The 20,000-nt window shown below is 42.3% G+C and overlaps 1 protein-coding gene across 1 annotated transcript in view; it reads right to left on the bottom strand.

Moving 5' to 3' along the window:
• Positions 1–3,879: 3,879 nt before the first annotated feature.
• Positions 3,880–20,000, bottom strand: part of LOC149459420 (polymeric immunoglobulin receptor-like) — a 28,262-nt gene continuing 12,141 nt past the window's right edge. Inside the window, exons 3-7 of the mRNA XM_089681110.1 lie at positions 16,197–16,517; positions 13,506–13,592; positions 13,301–13,421; positions 4,526–4,626; positions 3,880–4,448 (exon numbers count right to left, since the gene is read on the bottom strand). Of these exons, the coding sequence (XP_089537236.1) occupies positions 4,375–4,448; positions 4,526–4,626; positions 13,301–13,421; positions 13,506–13,592; positions 16,197–16,517 (704 nt within the window). The 3' untranslated portion in view covers positions 3,880–4,374. The remainder of the gene's footprint in view (positions 4,449–4,525; positions 4,627–13,300; positions 13,422–13,505; positions 13,593–16,196; positions 16,518–20,000) is intronic.

Genomic DNA, 20,000 nt, shown 5'->3' with positions numbered 1-20,000 from the left:
TACAGTATACAATACTGTGTTCCGACAGTAAGATGGATACTTCCTGTCCCACTTCCGAGACAAAACAGAGCGGGGCTGAGCTCTGAAGGGCCATTCACATGCAGCTTTGTGTTCTATGAATGTATCCAAAGCTTCTTTTGATTGGCTGAGGTGGAGATCATGACATCATTTGCCTGCTTCTCCACCTCAGCAAATTAGGGGAAGCTTTGTATTTATTCATGGAATGCAAAGCTTCAAGTGAATAGTTGAGCAGCACTCAGCCCAACTCTATTTTGTTCCAGGAGTGTGATAGGCTAAGTCTCCTACTGGAACTATGCATGTAACTGTGGCTACGTACAGCTTATTCACATGCCCAGAAAGTGCGGTAAACAGATAATTTAGGCCAGCTTGGCCCAAAGAAACCATTTACAGGAACATTAAATGCAGAGTTAGGCTTTAGGGTGAAAACCCTTTTATATTCATGTGAGGCTTTGGTGAAAAAGCTTTCATAACCACTGGTATACTGAATGCCCACTGAAATTTACTTTCTCTAGTCATCTTCCAGAATGGCACACCTGAGAGATGACTAGCTCCACCTGACAGGAAACACAATCAACAACAGAGTTTAAATTCCCTACCCTTCCCTCAGCTCCACAGTTTTTGATTGTGTTTCCCTGGCAGCAAAACGTTTGTTGTTTTTAAGACCAAAGGCATGGAGCCAGAGCTAAGCTAAGCTAAGTCGGTTAAGCAGCTGAACCGGGGAGGGAAGGCTGCAAACTAAAGTCACTCACCCACTCAGGGGTCCTAGAGCGTAGGATTCTCCAGGCACAAGGGAGATGTGCCTGGTGTTCCTGGGACAATGCACCCTTCTTCCTTCATTCCTGGCAGCGGGGAGGTGGAACAGAGGAGGACCAGGCTGCGAGGCTGTTACCCGCGGATGCTGGGGGAACGTTGGCCGCAGTACCACACTGCGCAAAGTCTGGAGGAAGGCAGGGGCCATGGTGGAGCTGCTGTATCTGCAAGGACCGAAATATGGGTGCAGGACCGAAAGTGAGAGTGAGGCTGAGGTCCAAGCCCCGCTCTCAGCAGACTATCAATTAAGGCAGGGCTTCCACTGTAAAGATGGCAGCGCGGTTAGCGTTCCCTTCCTAGGAGGCCGGTGAGGAGCCTCCAGGGATCACCCCTGGGAATGTGTACCTACAGTCAGGTCCATAAATATTGGACATCGACACAATTCTAACATTTTTGGCTCTATACACTACCACAATGGATTTGAAATTAAACGAACAAGATTTGCTTTAACTGCAGACTGTCAGCTTTAATTTGAGGGTATTTACATCCAAATCAGGTGAACGGTGTAGGAATTACAACAGTTTGCATATGTGCCTCCCAATTGTTAAGGGACCAAAAGTAATGGGACAATTGGCTTCTCAGCTGTTCCATGGCCAGGTGTGTGTTATTCCCTCATTATCCCAATTACAATGAGCAGATAAAAGGTCCAGAGTTCATTTCAAGTGTGCTATTTGCATTTGGAATCTGTTGCTGTCAACTTTCAAGATGAGATCCAAAGGGCTGTCACTATCAGTGAAGCAAGCCATCATTAGGCTGAAAAAACAAAACAAACCCATCAGAGAGATAGCAAAAACATTAGGCATACCAAAACAACTGTTTGGAACATTCTTAAAAAGAAGGAACACACCGGTGAGCTCAGCAACACCAAAAGACCCGGAAGACCACAGAAAACAACTGTGGTGGATGACCAAAGAATTCTTTCTCTGGTGAAGAAAACACCCTTCACAACAGTTGGCCAGATCAAGAACACTCTCCAGGAGGTAGGTGTATGTGTGTCAAAGTCAACAATCAAGAGAAGACTTCACCAGAGTGAATACAGAGGTTTCACCACAAGATGTAAACCATTGGTGACCCTCAAAAACAGGAAGGCCAGATTAGAGTTTGCCAAACGACATCTAAAAAAGCCTTCACAGTTCTGGCACAACATCCTATGGACAGATGGGACCAAGATCAACTTGTACCAGAGTGATGGGAAGAGAAGAGAATGGAGAAGGAAAGGAACTGCTCATGATCCTAAGCATACCACCTCATCAGTGAAGCATGGTGGTGGTAGTGTCATGGCGTGGGCATGTATGGCTGCCAATGGAACTGGTTCTCTTGTATTTATTGATGGTGTGACTGCTGACAAAAGCAGCAGGATGAATTCTGAAGTGTTTCGGGCAATATTATCTGCTCATATTCAGCCAAATGCTTCAGAACTCATTGGACGCCGCTTCACAGTGCAGATGGACAATGACCCAAAGCATACTGCAAAAGCAACCAAAGAGTTTTTTAAGGGAAAGAAGTGGAATGTTATGCAATGGGCAAGTCAATCACCTGACCTGAATCTGATTGAGCATGCATTTCACTTGCTGAAGACAAAACTGAAGGGAAAATGCCCCAAGAACAAGCAGGAACTGAAGACAGTTGCAATAGAGGCCTAGCAGAGCATCACCAGGGATGAAACCCAGCATCTGGTGATGTCTATGCGTTCCAGACTTCAGGCTGTAATTGACTGCAAAGGATTTGCAACCAAGTATTAAAAAGTGAAAGTTTGATTTATGATTATTATTCTGTCCCATTACTTTTGGTCCCTTAACAAGTGGGAGGCACATATGAAAACTGTTGTAATTCCTACACCGTTCACCTGATTTGGATGTAAATACCCTCAAATTAAAGCTGACAGATGGGAGTTAAAGCACATCTTGCTCGTTTCATTTCAAATCCATTGTGGTGGTGTATAGAGCCAAAAATGTTAGAATTGTGTCGATGTCCAAATATTTATGGACCTGACTGTAGGAGCCTGGTGAAGGTGTCACATTCCCAAGGGGCCCTGCTAAGATGGAAAGCAAGACAGTGGCTGCAGCCAGTGAAAAGACCATGGGCAGTGAGTCTGACTCGGCTGATGGGGGAGAGGAGAGGGTAGAGACCTTACCCACTCCCTTACAGGTGTACTTAGGGGGAAGGAGACAGTGTTACCCGGGGCACCTGTTTGTCTCTCCTTAGAGCCATGTGGAACCACTCAGGAGAGCGTCCATAAGAAAGCTAAAGCCCCCTCCAAACAGTGTGGTTAATGTAACGATGAAGTCCTGCATGACCATGCCAGACCCTTTTGCTACAAGTGTATCCACAAGCTGTCAGGAAAAGAAACAGTGGTTACAAAGGATTTTTTGTCGGTGCAAATGGAAATGTTAGCCACTTTACAATTCTTCAAGACAGCCCTGACATCCAGGGAAGTGGATGCCCAATCTTCTAAGGAAGGGTCTTTTTCCCAGGAGGGAACTTGGATGGGAAGCACATCAACTGAGCAGATCTGCCGAGCAGCCACGTGGACACGCCAGGACACCTTCATGAGACACTACAGGGTAGAGTTGTTGTCACCTCAGGACCTGGCGTTCGACAGGAAAGTATTACAGGCAGTGATCCCACCCGAAGGTAGGCCTGAGTTCCTTGCTTATTGTCTCAGGTGTGCCGTCCTGGAAGATGACTAGAGAAAAGTACCAGTTACACTTAACAGTATTTCTGGGAAATATTCCAGGACAGCAGGCCTACTTCCCAATTGTATCTGGTGTTGGTTAATTTGAGACAGATTACCTTTCATGCACCAGGGTGCGGGAATACTCTTATATAACTGAGGAGTGGAGGGAAGGACAGGGAATTTAAACTCTGTTGTTGATTGTGTTTCCTGTTAGGTGGAGCTAGTCATCTCTCAGGTGTACCGTCCTGGAAAATGTCCCAGAAAAACCATTACCGGTAAATGTAACTGGTACTTTTTCTGTTTGTGTGATTGGTTCACAACTTCAAGGCTTCCCTGAGGTGCAAGTCACAATAATGGTATCATTTGCAGTAGGGGTTTCAGGCGCAATACACATGTCACCTTAATTTATTACAGGTACTTACTTACACAGCACTTTACATATACAGTTTATTGTACATTCACATCAGTCCCTAACCCTCAAAGAGCATACAATCTAAGGCACCTAATTCACATTCATATTTACATGTATTAGGGTCAGTTTAGACAGGAGCCAATTAACCTGCCAGCATGTCTTTGGAGTATGGGTGGAAACCGGGAAAAAAAAGTGGTTTTGACATTTCACTCATTTATCCAAAATTTGGAAAAAAGTTTTAGCTAGATTTCTAAATTCACTCATCTTAATCAGGTCTTTTTCATAGGTCCATGTTATGTCACTTTATATACAATGGTGAAACACATTGCACAATGAATACGAAGGCAAAAAAACAGCATTTTATGCGCAATAAACACTAGAAGAACTAACGTGTTCCTGTAACATTGTGATGATTTTAACAACTGTAAAATGAACAAAATATGAAAACAGAGATTTAGACTTTGCTTATGCTTTGAATCTGGGATCTCCATGACAGGTTGTAGATTTGCCGTACATCTGAGATGTCTTCTAGAAAAAAACAAATACAGTGTAAATAGATCCATAAATATCCATTGCTCTCTGTCTGCTTACCTTACAGAACTTACCAGATGACCTCTTATAGTAGTTGAAGAAGACCACGCACAAAACCATGCTTAGAAAAAGTATCCACCGCATGATGTTCCAAGGCTTGTGCCTGGGACGACTTCTGCAAAAAAACCCACAAATTGCTCACATATTGGTTATTAAATCTCCCAGTTAGTCCATAAGAAATGAAGACTTGAATTTAAAATAAAAGTTCAAAACGTGTAAAAGTGGAAGTCCAAGAAAGAAAAAAGAAAATATGAATTACTGTCTGTGTACTTGGAGAGAAAGATCAGAGCGTGAGGGGAAATTTCCCCCCTTCAATGGGGACAACAATAAATAAATAAAATTGCAGAGCCTAAACCTTGCCTGCACAAGCCCCAAACATGTTTGTTGGAGTTTCACCTAAAATTTGAACTCCAGGCAGATATAAAATACATAAATTAAAGAAGCTCTGTAATCATTAAAACATCATGAAATGTATTTTTGCAATACAAGCAGCGCCAGCACCAGAATTTGACTAAATATCAGCGGCTTGCACAAACAGCACCAGGAGCTAATCAATTGTGCAGCAGTCTTTATGCACTAACAAGAAGCATGCTAGTAAGAGCAGAATCCAGAGTTACAGAGAGATCAGCTGATCAGTCTCTGGCTTCTTTCATTGTCTATTAACAGGGCAGGAGTGGGGAAACCTGCAAATGTTTTTGAATTGCAGAAAAAAAAAATAAAGTCTAACGACCTACTAGAAGGGACTGTGCAATGTGGTAGAGCCGTGTAAATCGCAGTACTAAATGGACAGAAATACAAATCCTTTATCAGGTAAAAACAGTGCTCAATACAGTATGTATAGCACCTGTATAGTTAGCAATTTGCTTGGAGTTAAGCTTAAACATTAGTAAAGAGTGTGTATTTTTTAGGGTTCTTTCTTTTTGAAAAGGAAATTATATCAAATATGGCCCCACAAGGGGATATATTTGATACCTAGTGCAAAAGAGCAAGACCAGTATACACCCTTCAGAGGTAAAGGGACAAGGAGTGATTAGTAACAATTCTCAAGGCAATGTTCATGAAAATAAAGTCCATATAATATAATGAATCCAATAGAGGGCATATAGTTACTGTATAGTGCCAGCAGTCTCTGCTTCAAGTGAGTTCTGGGTTTTACCATCCAATGGCCCTTCTGGAAGCTCGCGTTAGAGATCTGGAGGAGCAAGTTGCAACACTGGGCAGAACTGACAACTGTAAGGGGTCTTATGCTCTTTGAGCAGGTAGCTAATGGGTTTGATGTGGAGGGGCTAGTCAGGACTATCAGGTAGGAAGATGTGTTACTGTACTGAGAGGGAGTGGTAGGGGCTCACAGAAAAGGAAGGCCAGCCCTGGGTTTGAGCACCTAGATTTGATGATGTGAAGATGTGGGGGTGGCAAACTCCAGGGTGGCAGCCCTGGATGTCACTGCTATCCCTAACAGCTGGAAGGGCAGACCATCTGGGAGGGGTGGTGAGGGTGGTGCAGGAAGGCCTAGACAGTTGGTGATAATAAGGGTGTCAGGAATGGACTTGCCAATAGTGGTGGGACTCACCTGCCTTGTGGGTTGCAGTACCAGGGCTGGCCAGCGGGTGCTCTCAGCAACCAGAGGCTCATTCCTGCAATCAGCCAAAACACCTGAGGCTGATTGCAGGAGGTGCATATAAGGAATGACCAGGCCTGTGATCTGGGCCTTGGTGTATGTTTCCCATGAGCCCCTGTACCTGGTATCCTGTGTTCTTGCCTTGTTGCTGACCCTACTTTGATCCTGACCTCTTCTGACCATCTCCTGTTGAACCCCTGGCTTGCCTGACCATCCTTCTGCCTGATCCTCGGTACCGTGCTGCCCGCTACCTGCTGAACTTGGCTTGTGACCCCAACCATTCTCTGCTTGCTCCTCCTGTACCACGCTGCCCGCACGATACCAACCCGGCTTGTCTGACTACGCTTACTCCACCCGATGATCCATCCATCCCGCACGGATCACCTTTGGTAAGTCTGCCTGCCTCTTCCCATCAGACTCCGTTCCTGCACTCCCCTGCCAGTACTCTCTACCACAGCCGGACGCACTCAGGGGTCGCAACCTGGTTCCAGTCTGCACCAAGTCCATCCCCACCATCAGGGGCCCTGGTGAATAGCAGGCTGGTACTTAGACCCCGCGCCCTGGGGAAATCCGTGCTGTGGGCTGCTAGAGACACTGCCAGGTGGCACTTGACAGTACCTTACGGCCTGCCTGACCATTCCACCTCTCCAGCCTGACTACGCCTGTGTTCTTGAAGCCTGCTACTTCCCTGTGTCAGTCCACACATTTCTGGTCATACCCGGATCCCTAACAAAGGGATTCTATAATCAAAATGACCAAATGGTTTGATGTCTCCCTGGTGCAATGGTTTGCATTGTGGTGGACCGGGTTGATAAATTACTGGAAGGGGCTGGGCATGACCCAGCTGTCTTGGTCCATGTTGAAACCATTGACAGAATACATGGAAGGTGGAGGCTCCTTAAGAATCAATTTAAAGAACTAGGCTGCAAGTTGAAGTAAAGAACCTCCAAGGTGATTCACTGAAATGTTACCTGTGCCATGTGCAACTCAGGAAAGATGGGGGAGATTAGAGAACTGAATGCATAGCCAAAGACCTGGTGTAAGAGGGAAGGATTTGGGTTTCTAGAGCACTGGGCTGACTTTTCATTGGGGTGCAACCTATATGCTAGAGATGGTTTGCACCTAAATGGAAGGCGGTCCTCTGTGCTGGGGGAGAGGTTAATGGGAAGGCTTGAGAAGTATTTAAACTAGGACTGAGGGGGAGGGAGAATTACAGTGGATTATAATGGGGCAGACAGATCAGACAGGGGTCAGTCCTTATTGGTGCATGGAATGGGGAAAGATGGGAGGAGGGCCATGGCAGGTGACAAGAAGTTTCCCATGTTACAAACAACCATTGGAATTGTACATTTTGTACGAAATTAAAAAATATTCAAAATGTGTGTGCACAAGGTGTCAATGAATAAAAGTGTTTGTTCACCAATGTCAGAAGTCTGCCAAGCAAAATAGGTGAGTTGGGAAGCTGTGGTGCATGAAGAGAACTATGATTTAATTGGTATTGCTGAATCTTGGCTTCATTCTTCACATGACTGGGCCATTAATATTCCTGACTATGTTCTCTTTTGGAGAGACAGGGTAAAAAGGAAAGGTGGTGGTGTCTGTCTCTATGTGAGAAGTGATCTCACAGCAAGTGTGAAAGAGGACCTAGTTGATAGAGAGTGTGATGAGGCTGAAGTATTATGGTTGGAACTGCACATGGGGGTGCGTACTACAAAGGTAATCGTTGGAGTTTGTTATAGGTCACCCAGTGTTAATGAAGAGGTGGAATAATGGCACTGCAGGAACAGTTAAAGGGCAAAAATGTATAAACCTACTACAAGACAATTTTATGATACAGTTCATAGAGGCCCCTACTAGGAATGATGCTCTGCTGGACCTGGTAATCTCAAACCATGCAGAGCTTATTACGAATTACCATATAAAAGAACATCTGGGTAGCAGTGACCATAACATGATTTAATTTATTGTTAGCAAGCACATACGGGAAAAATAAAAATGCTCAATTTTAAGAGAGCTAATTTTCCAAGGCTGAGAGCTGCTCTCCAAGACTTAGACTGGGAGGGAATATTGGCATCGATGAACACAATACAGAAATGGGAGTTCTTCAAAAAGACTGTATGTGAACACACTGCAAAATGTATTCCCATGGGCAACAAGTTTAAAAGGCTAAAAATTAAACCTATGTGGCTTACACATAAAAAAAAAGTTATAAATAATAAGAAAAGAGCTTTTATAAAATATAAAAACGAAGGAACGCTATCATCGTTTAAACATTTCAAAGAATATAACATAATATATGTAAAAAGGAAATCAAGGCTGCAAAAACGAAAATGAACGACAGAAAGAAAAATAGCAGGACAAGCCCCCAAAAAAATCTTCAAATATATTAATAGTAAAAAGGTTTGGTCTGAGCAGTAGGCCCTTCACAAAATAATCTAGAGTGGGTGAATGGGGACAAAGAGAAGGCAAATGTATTAAGTACCATCTTCAGCTCTGTGTACACAAAAGAGCATGGTATTGACACAGCCCCAGATGATCCTCATTGGCTTACAACTGATATGATCCAGAAATATTTAGACAGAATAAAGGTGAATAAAGCACCTGGACTGAATGACATACACCCATAGGTCCTTAAAGAATTGAGCTCTGTCATTTCAAAGCCATTGTTTCTCATTTTTAGGGACCCTTTAATGACTGGTACTAACCACTGGATTGGCGTAAGGCCAATGTGGTGCCTATATTTAACTGCCTCCCATCCACCATATAAGGAAATGACAGGCAGGTGGCAGCTCTCTTGTTCTGGGAAGATGTCATATGACATGCTCCCACTCTAACTGCGCATGCGCGCCCCTGAGGGTGTGCAGCGTGGCAATCAGCAGTGTGCTGTGTCCCTGGGACACAGTGGATCACCAATCACACTAAAGAGCCGATAATGTCGGCTCTATCATGTGATCAGCTCTGTCCAATCACAGCTGATCGCAAGTAAATAAGGAAATGCCAGTTATCGGCAGTCCTCTCCTCACGCTGACAGTGTGAGTGTGACAGCGTGAGGAGAGAAGAGCCGGTAATCAGCATTCCTCAGAGGGGACATCTACACTGATCATCAGGGCACTGATGATCAGGACCCTGATGATCAGTGCAGCGCCATTAGTGCCACCGGTCAGTGCCCATCAATGCCACATAGAAGTGCACATCGAAGCCACATATCAGTGCCTACCAGTGCAGATCAATGCCACATATCAGTGCCCATCAGAGCTGCCTTTCAGTGCCAACTATCAGTGCCACCTGTCAGTGCCGCCTATCAGTGTCATATATCAGTGCTGCCTTTCAGTGCCCATCGTTGATGCCTGTCAATGCCCACCAGTGATGCCTGTCAATGCCCATCAGTGCCACCTATCAGTGCCCATCACTGCAGCCTAACAGTGCTGATCACTGCAGCCTCATTAGCGCACATCAGTGAAGGAGAAAAATTACTTATTTACAAAATTTATAACAAAAACTAAGAAAAAATATAAAAAAAACATAAAAATAAAAAGCCCAGCGGTGATTAAATACCATCAAAAGAAAACTCTGTCTAAAGAAAATTATAAAAATTTTGTTTGGGTGCACATGTTGCATGACCACACAACTGTCATTCAAAGTACGACAGCGCTGAAAGCTGAAAATTGGCAGGAAGGGGGTAAAAGTGACCAGTAGGCAAGTGGTTAAAAAGGGATCACAATCTTTACCAAGTAATTACAGACCTGTTAGTTTAACATCTATAGTTGGGAAGATACTGGAGAGTTTAATAAAACACCACATAGATGAGTTCTTGCTGGAAAAAAATATTTTAAGCAACAGACAGCATGGATTCATGAAAGACAGAAGTTGTCAAACAAATCTGATTTCTTTTTATGAGGGGGTGAGCAAAACCTTGGACAGAGGGGTGGTGGTGGATGTGATATACTTGGATTTTGCAAAAGCGTTTGATACAGTTCCCCACACATGGCTAATGTGTAAGGTAAAGTCTACAGGCTTGGAAAAATCCGTATGTAAATGGATAGAAAACTGGATAAAAGATCGTATTCAGAGAGTAGTGGTTAATGATTCATACTCTGAATGGTCTAGGGTTGTCAGTGGTGTACCCCAAGGTTCAGTGTTGGGACCCTTACTTTTTAAAATATTTATAAATGATATAGGGTCTGGGATTAAAAATACCATTTCAGTCTTTGCAGATGACACCAAGCTGTGCAGTGGAATAATGTCCTTACAGGATGTCTTCAACTTACAAGCCGACCTCAATGCACTGTTTAATTGGGCAACTATGTGGCAAATGAGGTTTAATGTTGATAAATGTAAGGTTATGCACTTGGGGGCTAAGAATATGCATGCATCATACATACTAGGGGGGGTACAACTGGGGGAAACAATGGTGGAGAAGGATCTGGGAGTTCTGGTAGACTACAAGCTTAATAATGGCATACAATGCCAAGCTGCAGTTTCTAAAGCGAGCAAAATCCTCTCTTGTAATAAAAGAGGTATAGACTCCAGAGAGAGAGACATCATATTACCCCTGTACAAATAATTTGTAAGACCTCTTCTGGAATATACAGTTCAGTTTTGGGCACCAATTCACAAAAAGAACATTGGGGAACTGGAGAAAGTACAGAGAAGGGCAACCAAACTGATACGAGGCATGGAGGAGCTCAGCTATGAGGAAAGATTAGAGGAACTGAATTTATTCTCTCTTGAGAAGAGGAGATTAAGGGGGGATATGATCAACATGTATAAATACATCAGTGGTTCATATAGTGAACACGGTGTAGAGCTATTCACCCTGAGGTCATCACAGAGGACAAGGGGGCACTCTTTACGTCTGGAGGAAAAGAAATGTAATCTCCAAACACGGAAATGTTTCTTCACAGTGAGAGCTGTGAAAATGTGGAATAGACTCCCTCAAGAGTTGGTTCTTGCCAGCTCAGTGGATTGCTTTAAAAAAGGCCTGGATTCTTTCTTGGATACACAGAATATAATTGGATACTAACATTTATAGGTAAAGTTGATCCAGGGAATATCCAATTGCCTGGGGGATCAGAAATTGCAGGAACAAATTGGATCATGCTTTGCTGGGTTTTTTGCCTTCCTCTGGATCCACTGTGGGTATAGGATTATAACTTTTTTTTTCTTTTTTTTAATGGTTGAAATGGATGGACTTTTGTCTTTTTTCAGTCAGACTAACTATGTAACTATGTGGACAGCACAGAACCTCTCATTACTCTCAGAGGGCATCACATTGGGGGGCTATCAATTTCCATAAAAAAAATAAAATAAAATTACAGCTTCTTTTTAGGGTTTGTATTGTGGCCTCAGCAGTGTGTACTCACATGAGTGCCCACCATGTTTGTTTGGAGGTGGATGGTTTGGGGCAGTAGAAATGCAGATCAACTGCCTATTTTTAAAGCTCCCTTGCCCTCTGTATGAAAGAGGCCTTAGGGGATAATCTTTTTCCCTAAGGGAACAAAAAGCTAAGTGATGCATAGCAATCTCTATAGGTTCTCTCACAGCCACTAGACAATTTCAGCCAACAAATCTCTCTCCCTCATGAACCCTCTTTCCTGATTGAAACAGAGCTTACCCACCATTGGGGAGAGCAGCTTGTTGCTGTACACCACTCGAGGGAGACAAATTTATACTTTAGAACCACTAATTGCTCTGGTAGACAGGTGGAGGATAAGTGTGTTTTTGTAGTGCGTTTTTTGCACTGGTTTTTTTTTTTTGCTACTGAATTTTTGTTTTGGCCAATGGTTAGCAATATTTGCTGTGGCATCATTGTTGCACATTTTCAAAAATTGCACTGCACTACGTTGCATTGAACTGAATGAGCACCTTAAATAATAATGTGATTTAGGCAGAGAATAGGAAGAGATTAGGAAGAGAATACAGCAAAAAATAAAACAGCACACACACATATTCCTGACAGCTGAGACTGCACTAATATAAAATAATAAAGACCAATGATTCTCATTCTTACAAAGGCCCTTTTGCTAGTTTGCCTGCTTACAATACGCTAAAAGTGAAAATTCTTCCCTCTACAGAAGCAAAATATGTAGCTTTACTGTGTATTTTTTACACTTTCAATCAGAAGAGTGGTAAGAAGGCCACAGTAAAACAATGTCTTGGAAATTCGCTTTTAATGAATTTCTCCTTACCGTGAGTACTCGCAGTTGGATGCGCAGCAATCCCCCATAAAGCTGTGTGAATCTCGCTTACCACAACTACAGCTAAACTACACAATTCCTGCGCCTCCAACTGATTTAGCTCTGTTGAGATGTGAGGAAATGGAGCTCCCTATACCCAGGAATGATCACACGACACTCTCAGGTTGCTGTTGGAATTCACATAGAGAAAGTTTTCATTCTCAGCCTCTGGTTTTATTACAAACACACACACGCCCCCCCACATGAGTCAGGTCAATCCCCTCCCGCAGAACAATGCAATGGGGAGTGCCTATACACAGGATGTACATTCCGATTGGAGCGTAGCCTTTCCTATTATCTATCACCAGTCTTCCCCTCCCCCCATGAGCTCTCTGAGGGAAGCAACCTTCCCCCTCCTATTAGCTCCTAGTGGTATGTAAATTCTCTGTACAAGCATCCCCTAGAATAAACAGTGTCAGTCTGTATCTGAATGGGCCTGATACGATCTTTATTAAAACACATCCATCCAGATACAGTTTCAGGTTGGTAATGGTTTGTAAGATATCCATGAGCCTACACACGGAGTTCACACCGCTTGGCACCTTTCGGTACGAAGTCCATGTGGTACTATGCTGCTGATATGTGGATACAGGCCCGCGGCCTACCGCTGGCGGCATTCGCATCGAATGCCGTGGTGGTATACACGCCGGTCTATGAGCGCAGATCTGCCATCTCATCCATTACCGAGCTGAGTACTGTAATACATACATTGTACATGCGCATGGCCTAATTGCAGCCTTCAGAGCTTTAATTAAGCCACACGAGAGACATATGAATAACACTAATATATGACATATTTAAAGTTCAACCTGTAAATACAAAATTTCCATGACAACAAGAAATGGAAAATAGAGAGTAACATTAAATATAACTGAGAAAATGATTAATGCACAGCAAGAATAATAAGTGTAAAAAAAATTGTTATTTTCACTTACTGCGGCTGCTGTGTAGCATAGCTGTTATTCAAAGTACTGGACTGGGGGAAAATTGAAGGATGATAGGTGTCCAGATCATTGGATTGGGTTATTCCATCAGCTGGATTAAGAGATTTGCCTTCTATTAAAATAGACTAATTAGTTCAATTTCACACTTTTATTTATTGTGGCCTACAATTGGCATACTGTATATTTATGAAGTTACCTGAAGTAACTGGCAATGAGTGAGACAATGTGTTTGTATTTTGTCGGTGAGATGACATGGGAGACATCTGTGTGCTAGCAAACTTCTCTTCAAAAAGAAAAAAAAAGACCTATTAAATGCTGGCATAGCACCATCTTAACGTATATGTGAACCTTCACATTGTAAGACAACCCATTCAGTTTAAAATAGAAATGAAAGGCAAAACATTTGAGTATACTTATAAAAAACAGTAAAATACATATTTTCCCCCCCTTTTTACAAGTGATCACATATCCTCTGTTCTCAGCTGCATAAGGATCTTAGGGCTCATTTATACTACCACTTCAACATGCTTTTTTTTAATGTGGTTTTTATGCTTCAGTGTTGCTTCGATGATGCTTTAATGAAGCTTGCCAAATACCCTGCGTGTGTGTTGATTTTCTATTTGTTTTAAAGAGGCCCAGTAGAACCCCAGCTCAGAAGTACTCCCACTACAAGCGAGCGTTGTCATAAACTTCTATGAAGATGCTTTGAAGCACCTTGAAAGCAACATGGGGTATAATTTTTGCAGAAAAGCAAAGCAAACACAACGTGTAAACAGGACTGTAAGCGTATAATTTTATATAATGAAAGAGGCTTTTATTGATATTCAGAGTGTTTTAAAAAAGCATGTCCAATGCCACATTTTGAAGCAAGTGTAAATGATCCGTTAGAGAGCTGGGGGTGGAGAAAAAGCAGCATGCTGATTTTCCCAGTGAATGGCTAATAATTGGAGGAGAGCAGGCTAAATTGTCAGTTTTTAATTGGAAAGAAGAGGGACTGGCAGGAACTCGGGATTTCACACAAAGTAAGCAATGCTAAGAGAACAGGAACCTTTTTCATACGAGTACATGGTACAGCAGACACATATCAGGAATATGAAATGTTGGGTTGACATATTCTTTAAAGTGGAAATTAAGCTAAAAAATGTCCTTTTCAGATTTAGTTACACCACTTACTGGTAATAAAGTATGTCCTACAATGTGCAGGATGCTGGAGTCTGTAGAAATCTTCACTGCTGGTCTTCCCTGTCCTCTTCCTGCTGTTGAGCCTTCGATGCTGTGGGGTCCAACAGCTTTGGCTCTTCAGGCTCAGCTGCACTAAAGATGGTCCTGCAAGGACACACCCCTTCCTGCCCTCTTCCCCACTGAGAAAAGTTCTTTCATTGATTACACTGCCTGTTACATGATCCGTGCATAGGGGGGAAAATCCCCCATTCACAGATTGTGTTAGAGGCAGTGTAATCAATGAAAGAAGATATGTCAGTTAAGGAAATGGCAGGAGGGGGTGTGTCCTGTGTGAGCACAAATAGCCGAAGCTGTTAACCCCTGCAGTACTGGAAGCTCAGTAGCAGGAAGAGTACAGGCAGCCTAGCACTGAAGAGTTCTACAGAACCCAGCAGCCTGTACATCATCAGACATACTTCATTTCAGGCTGTAATGTAACTAAAACTGTAAAGAAAAAATGTTTACCTAAACTTCAGCATTAACCACTGCCCGCCCATTGCACGTAATATAACATCTTGGACTTTCACTGGTTATACTGGGATGATGCCTGAAGCTGCAGCTGCAATCCTGGTATTGTTTTTTTTCAGCAGGCAATTGGCATTCAAGTAAAAGCCATCCTAGCGGCTAATTAGCCATTGGATTGCTTTTAAGGGCGGCAGTAGGGGTCCTCCTGCCATATTCTGGTGCCTCTCCAGGCTCTCACATCCCCACGGGGAGCCTGGCACTGAGCCTGGTGGTTCCACCCTTTTATCCTAGAGCTGAGCAAGGACTGGTACATCCTTGATCATCTCTATGGTATTAGAAACCGAAAGCAACAAGCGTTTTGTCAATTCCAGTTTCTGTCTTCTATTTACCGGCCATTGGATCAGACTGATCTTGACCTTATCTGATGCTGTTAAGGGCAGTGGAGATATCTGGGGTCTAATAGACGTCAGATTTCTCAGTAAAAAGGACCTGTCACTGCTGATTGTTGTCACAAGGGATGTTTACATTCCTTGTGACAGCAATAAAAGTGATTTAAAAAAAATAAAGAGACAGTGGAAAAAATAAAAAAATTTAAATAAAATAATATATAAATATATTTTTAAAAAATTGCCCCCATCCCACTGTACTGGAGCGCAAGGGTGAAAGCATGCATCGGTCCCAAACAAATATATAAACAGCAATCACACCACACATGTGAGGTATTATGACGAACTTCAGAGTGAGAGCAATCATTCTAGTACCAGACCTCCTGTGTAAATCTAAACTGCTGAGCTGTAAAGGCTTTTAAATCATCTCCTATAGAGATTTTAGGTACTCTAGTTTGGTGCTGTTCCATGAGCGTATGCAATTTTAAAGTGCAACATGTTAGGTATCTATTTACTCGGCATAACATCATCTTTTATATTATACAACAAAAATGGGTTTTATACTGTACTTTTGTGCACTAAAATGTATTAAAATGTATTTTCTCCAGAAAATTGCATTTAAAAAACACAGATACCGTGTGACATAAAAAAAAATGCACCACCATTTCATTCTCTGGGGCCACTGCTTAAAAAATACATTTAATGTTTGGGGGTTCTATGTAATTTTCTAGCAAAAAAAATATAATTTTTACATGTAGGTGAGAAATGCCTGGGTGGGAAGTGGTTAAACTTTACCAGTATGCTATTTAACTTACCAGTATCCATAGTCACTAGCAGTAAAATTTCAGTCAGTATCTTCTTACTGCCTGATTCTGAGCACTGATAGATACCACTATCCCAGAGTTCCACCTGTTGAAATTTAACTGTCAGTCTCTTCTGGTCATCATTGATTACTAGAACTCTTGATTTATAATCTGTGCCTTTGTTTCCACTTGAATGGGCCACCCACGAAGATCTCTTTTCATTTATCTTCTTATACCAGACTTTGGACTTCTTGATGTTCAATGTATATTCACAATGTATTTCTGCCATTTCATGAAGTTTAAATCTCTCAACACGAGTATTGGGTGGCAACCCTGTACACACAAGCAGTAATGTAAACTGTAACTATTAATGCACGTATTACATAAACACAGCAAAATACTTGTTTCACTCTTATTTTGAATAGTAAAATATTATGGTGTGCACTCCAGATATCTTTACATACAGTACTGTGAAAAAATATTTGCCCCCTTCCTGATTTTTTTTTTGCATACTTGTCACACTTAAATGAATCAGATGATCAAACAATTTTAATATTAAACAAAGATAACCCAAGTAAATACAAAATGCAGTTTCTAAATTATTATTTAATTTATTAAATGAAAAAAAAACTGTCCAAACCTGCCTGGCCCTATCTAAAAAAGTAATAGCTCCCTAGACCCCCTGCAGCATTACTCAAGTGCACTTGAGCTTGAGGTCACGAACTGATGGGTGGACATTCTCCTTCAGGATTTTCTGGTAGAGCGCAGAATTCATGGTTCCATCAATTATGGCAAGTCGTCCAGGTCCTGACTATCACACTACCACCACCATGTTTGCCTGTTAGTATGGTGTTCTTTTTATGAAATGCTGTGTTAGTTTTACACTAGATGTAAAGGAACACACACCTTCCAAAAAGTTAAACTTTTGTCTCATCAGTCCACAAAATATTTGCCCAAAAGTCTTGGGGATAATCAAGATGTTTTTTGCAAATGTGAGACAAGCCTTTGTGTTCTTTTTGGTCAGCAGAGGCTTTCGCCATGGAACTCTCCCATGGATGCCATTTTTGCCCAGTCCCTTCCTTTTGTTGAATCACGAACACTGACCTTAACTGAGGCAAGTGAGGCCTGCAGTTCTTTAAATGTTGTTCTGGGTTCTTTTATGACCTCCTGGATGAGTCGTTGTTGTGCTCTTGGAGTAATTTTGGTAGGCTGGCCAATCCTGGAAAGGATCACCACTGTTCTATTCCAAGTTTTCTTAATTTGTGGATAATGGCTCTCACTGTAGTTCGCTGGAGTCCCAAAGTCTTATAAATGGCTTTGTAACCCTTTCCTGACTGATATATTGTCATTTGTTCTTGAATTTCTTTAGATCGCGGCCTGATGTGTTGTTTTTTGAGATCTTTTAGCATGCTTCACTTTGCCAGACTGCTTCTATTTAAGTGATTTCTTGATTCAGCAGATCTGGCAGTAATCAGGCCTGGGTGTAGCAAGTGAAATTTAACTCAGCCTTTAAAAAAATGTGGTTAATCACAGTTCATTCATGATTTAGCCAGGTAGACCATCTTTGAAAAGCAGTCTGCAGTGGATCTATTTTCAGAGAGTGGTACAGGAGTAGCAATACCGCTGGCTCGTAAATGTATGTTTTGCTTTTGTGACGGCCAAATGGGGTCTTTAAATGGAAATACCACATAGCAGCTGCGAACCTATCATGTAGCTCGTGGTTATGGTTCAGCCCCATTCATTTGAATGGGTTGCATTCAGCGGACGTACTGCCTGCTAAATTCATAGGAAGGTATACTCGGCATGTGTACAACCCTATCCGGCCACTATGCTAGGTTATGGGGGAGGTAAACTTAACTGCATATTTTTAACTGTCCTCTAGTCGCAAGTGGAAATGAGGCTTTAGCTTTTTTTTAGCTTTGTATATACTGTACAAGTATTTAAACACCTATAAGTTTTTATTGCTGTGTGTGTCCTTATCAGAGCTATTTTTCTTCCTGTTGCCATACTACTACCAATAGTAGGAGCATCTCTGAAAGCAAAACTAAACCAACTATCTTAAAGCAGAAATAAACCCATCAATTTAATGGTTTAAAATAAAACTTACATTCCCAGCATGCTGGGAAAACCGTCACATTTGCTTGTGTTGTCAACAAAGCTGTCAAACCATTCAATTAACGGAGTCATAACTGATCACATGTGCAGCACCATGGCAGTTGCAGATTAAACAGAGGCTAAGATGGCACCTTCGTTGGCTCTTCAAACCATTAAGAGTTAATTTTTTTTCACTCCTTTACTTTACCCAGAGGGTTAACATTGCTTTAACTCTTTGTTTCTTTTGGATAGGTCATGAATACACATAATTGTAATACACTTAAATCCTCCAGTTGAAGCTAACGACACTAGGCAACTTCCTCTTTAACTGGTTGCCTACCAGCCACAGTGTATATACTGCTGCAGGGCATCACCTCTGTGCAGAATCACGTTTTAAAACGTCATTCTGCAAAACAGGTAGGGGGCGTGCGTGAGGCCCGCGACCGCCCTACCCACGCCGCTGATTGCGGCCGTGGGTGTCAATCACCAGGTCTCGGCCAGTCATTACCCGCCGGTTCCCGGTGATTGCCGGCAAACAGTGACACAGAGCACAGCTGCATTGTTTTCAATGCAGCTCTGCTCTCTGTCAGTTTCCAACACACTGTTCCTGAGAGCAGAGTTTAGCTCTCGGGATCAGTGTGTTCCTGTGAAGTACACACTCCCCTCACACAGTTAACCCTTTCATTGAATAAAAAAGTTAACCCCTTCCTCCCCAGTGCCATTAGTACAGTGTCAGTGGTTTTTTTTTTGCACTGATCACTGTATTGGTGTCACTGGGGATGTCAGTGACCCTAAGTCAGTTCCCCCCCAGTGTCAGAATGTCTGCTGCAGTCCCACAGTCCCACCATAAGTCACTGATCGCCGCCATAAGTCGCTGATCACCACCATTATTAGTATAAAAAAAAATGTAAAATCCAGTATCTATACCGCCATTTGTAGATGCTATAACTTTCACGTAAACCAATTAATTTACACGTATTTGGATTTTTTTTTAGCAAAGACATGTCGCAGAATACATTTTGGCCAAAATTTACGAAATTTGATTTTTAAATTTTTTTACTGCACATGTTTTATAGCAAAAAGTCCAAAATATTTTCCAAAATTGCAAAAAGTTTTATAGCAAAAAGTCCAAAATTGTCAGCCTTTTTTTATATAGCGCAAAAAATAAAAAATGCACAGGCGATCAAATACCACCAAAAGAAAGCTCAATTTGTGGGAAAAAAAGGACGTAAATTTAATTTTGGTGCAGTGTTGCATGACCACACAATTGTCAGTTAAAGTAACGCAGCGACGTAACACAAACCGCTTCTGTAACCGCTTCCTGAACGCCCTACAGCAGAAATACTGCTACAGGGCGGCATGGGTGCACAAAATCACACATATATATATACATGATTCGCACTCCCGCGGTGTTCACACCCCTCCCAGATAGCACCAGATTGCCCATCAGTACACCAGTCATCACATTTAACCCTTTGATTGCCAGCAACATGCTCATGCACAATAAACCTAGTATAGTGTCTGAATATCTTTGATTAGATCAGCACTATACCAGCATTCACATTAGTATAGCGTCTCCAAAAACGCAGCGTTAGCGGGATCAGCCCCGACACCTGCCAGCACCTGCGTTTAGCCTGTACGCTTACCCCCCCCTTCTCCCCCAGCAAGTGCAGTGTCAGTAGGTCACTGTCACTTGATACATTACACACAAAACCTCAGTGT

Source organism: Staurois parvus, unplaced genomic scaffold, assembly GCF_062004578.1.
Source record: "Staurois parvus isolate SC_StPar_1 unplaced genomic scaffold, SC_StPar_1.0 ptg000261l, whole genome shotgun sequence".
Lineage (NCBI taxonomy): Eukaryota > Metazoa > Chordata > Amphibia > Anura > Ranidae > Staurois > Staurois parvus.
The sequence above is the reverse complement of the archived record's forward strand: the minus strand, read 5'-3'. Positions and strand labels throughout refer to the sequence as shown.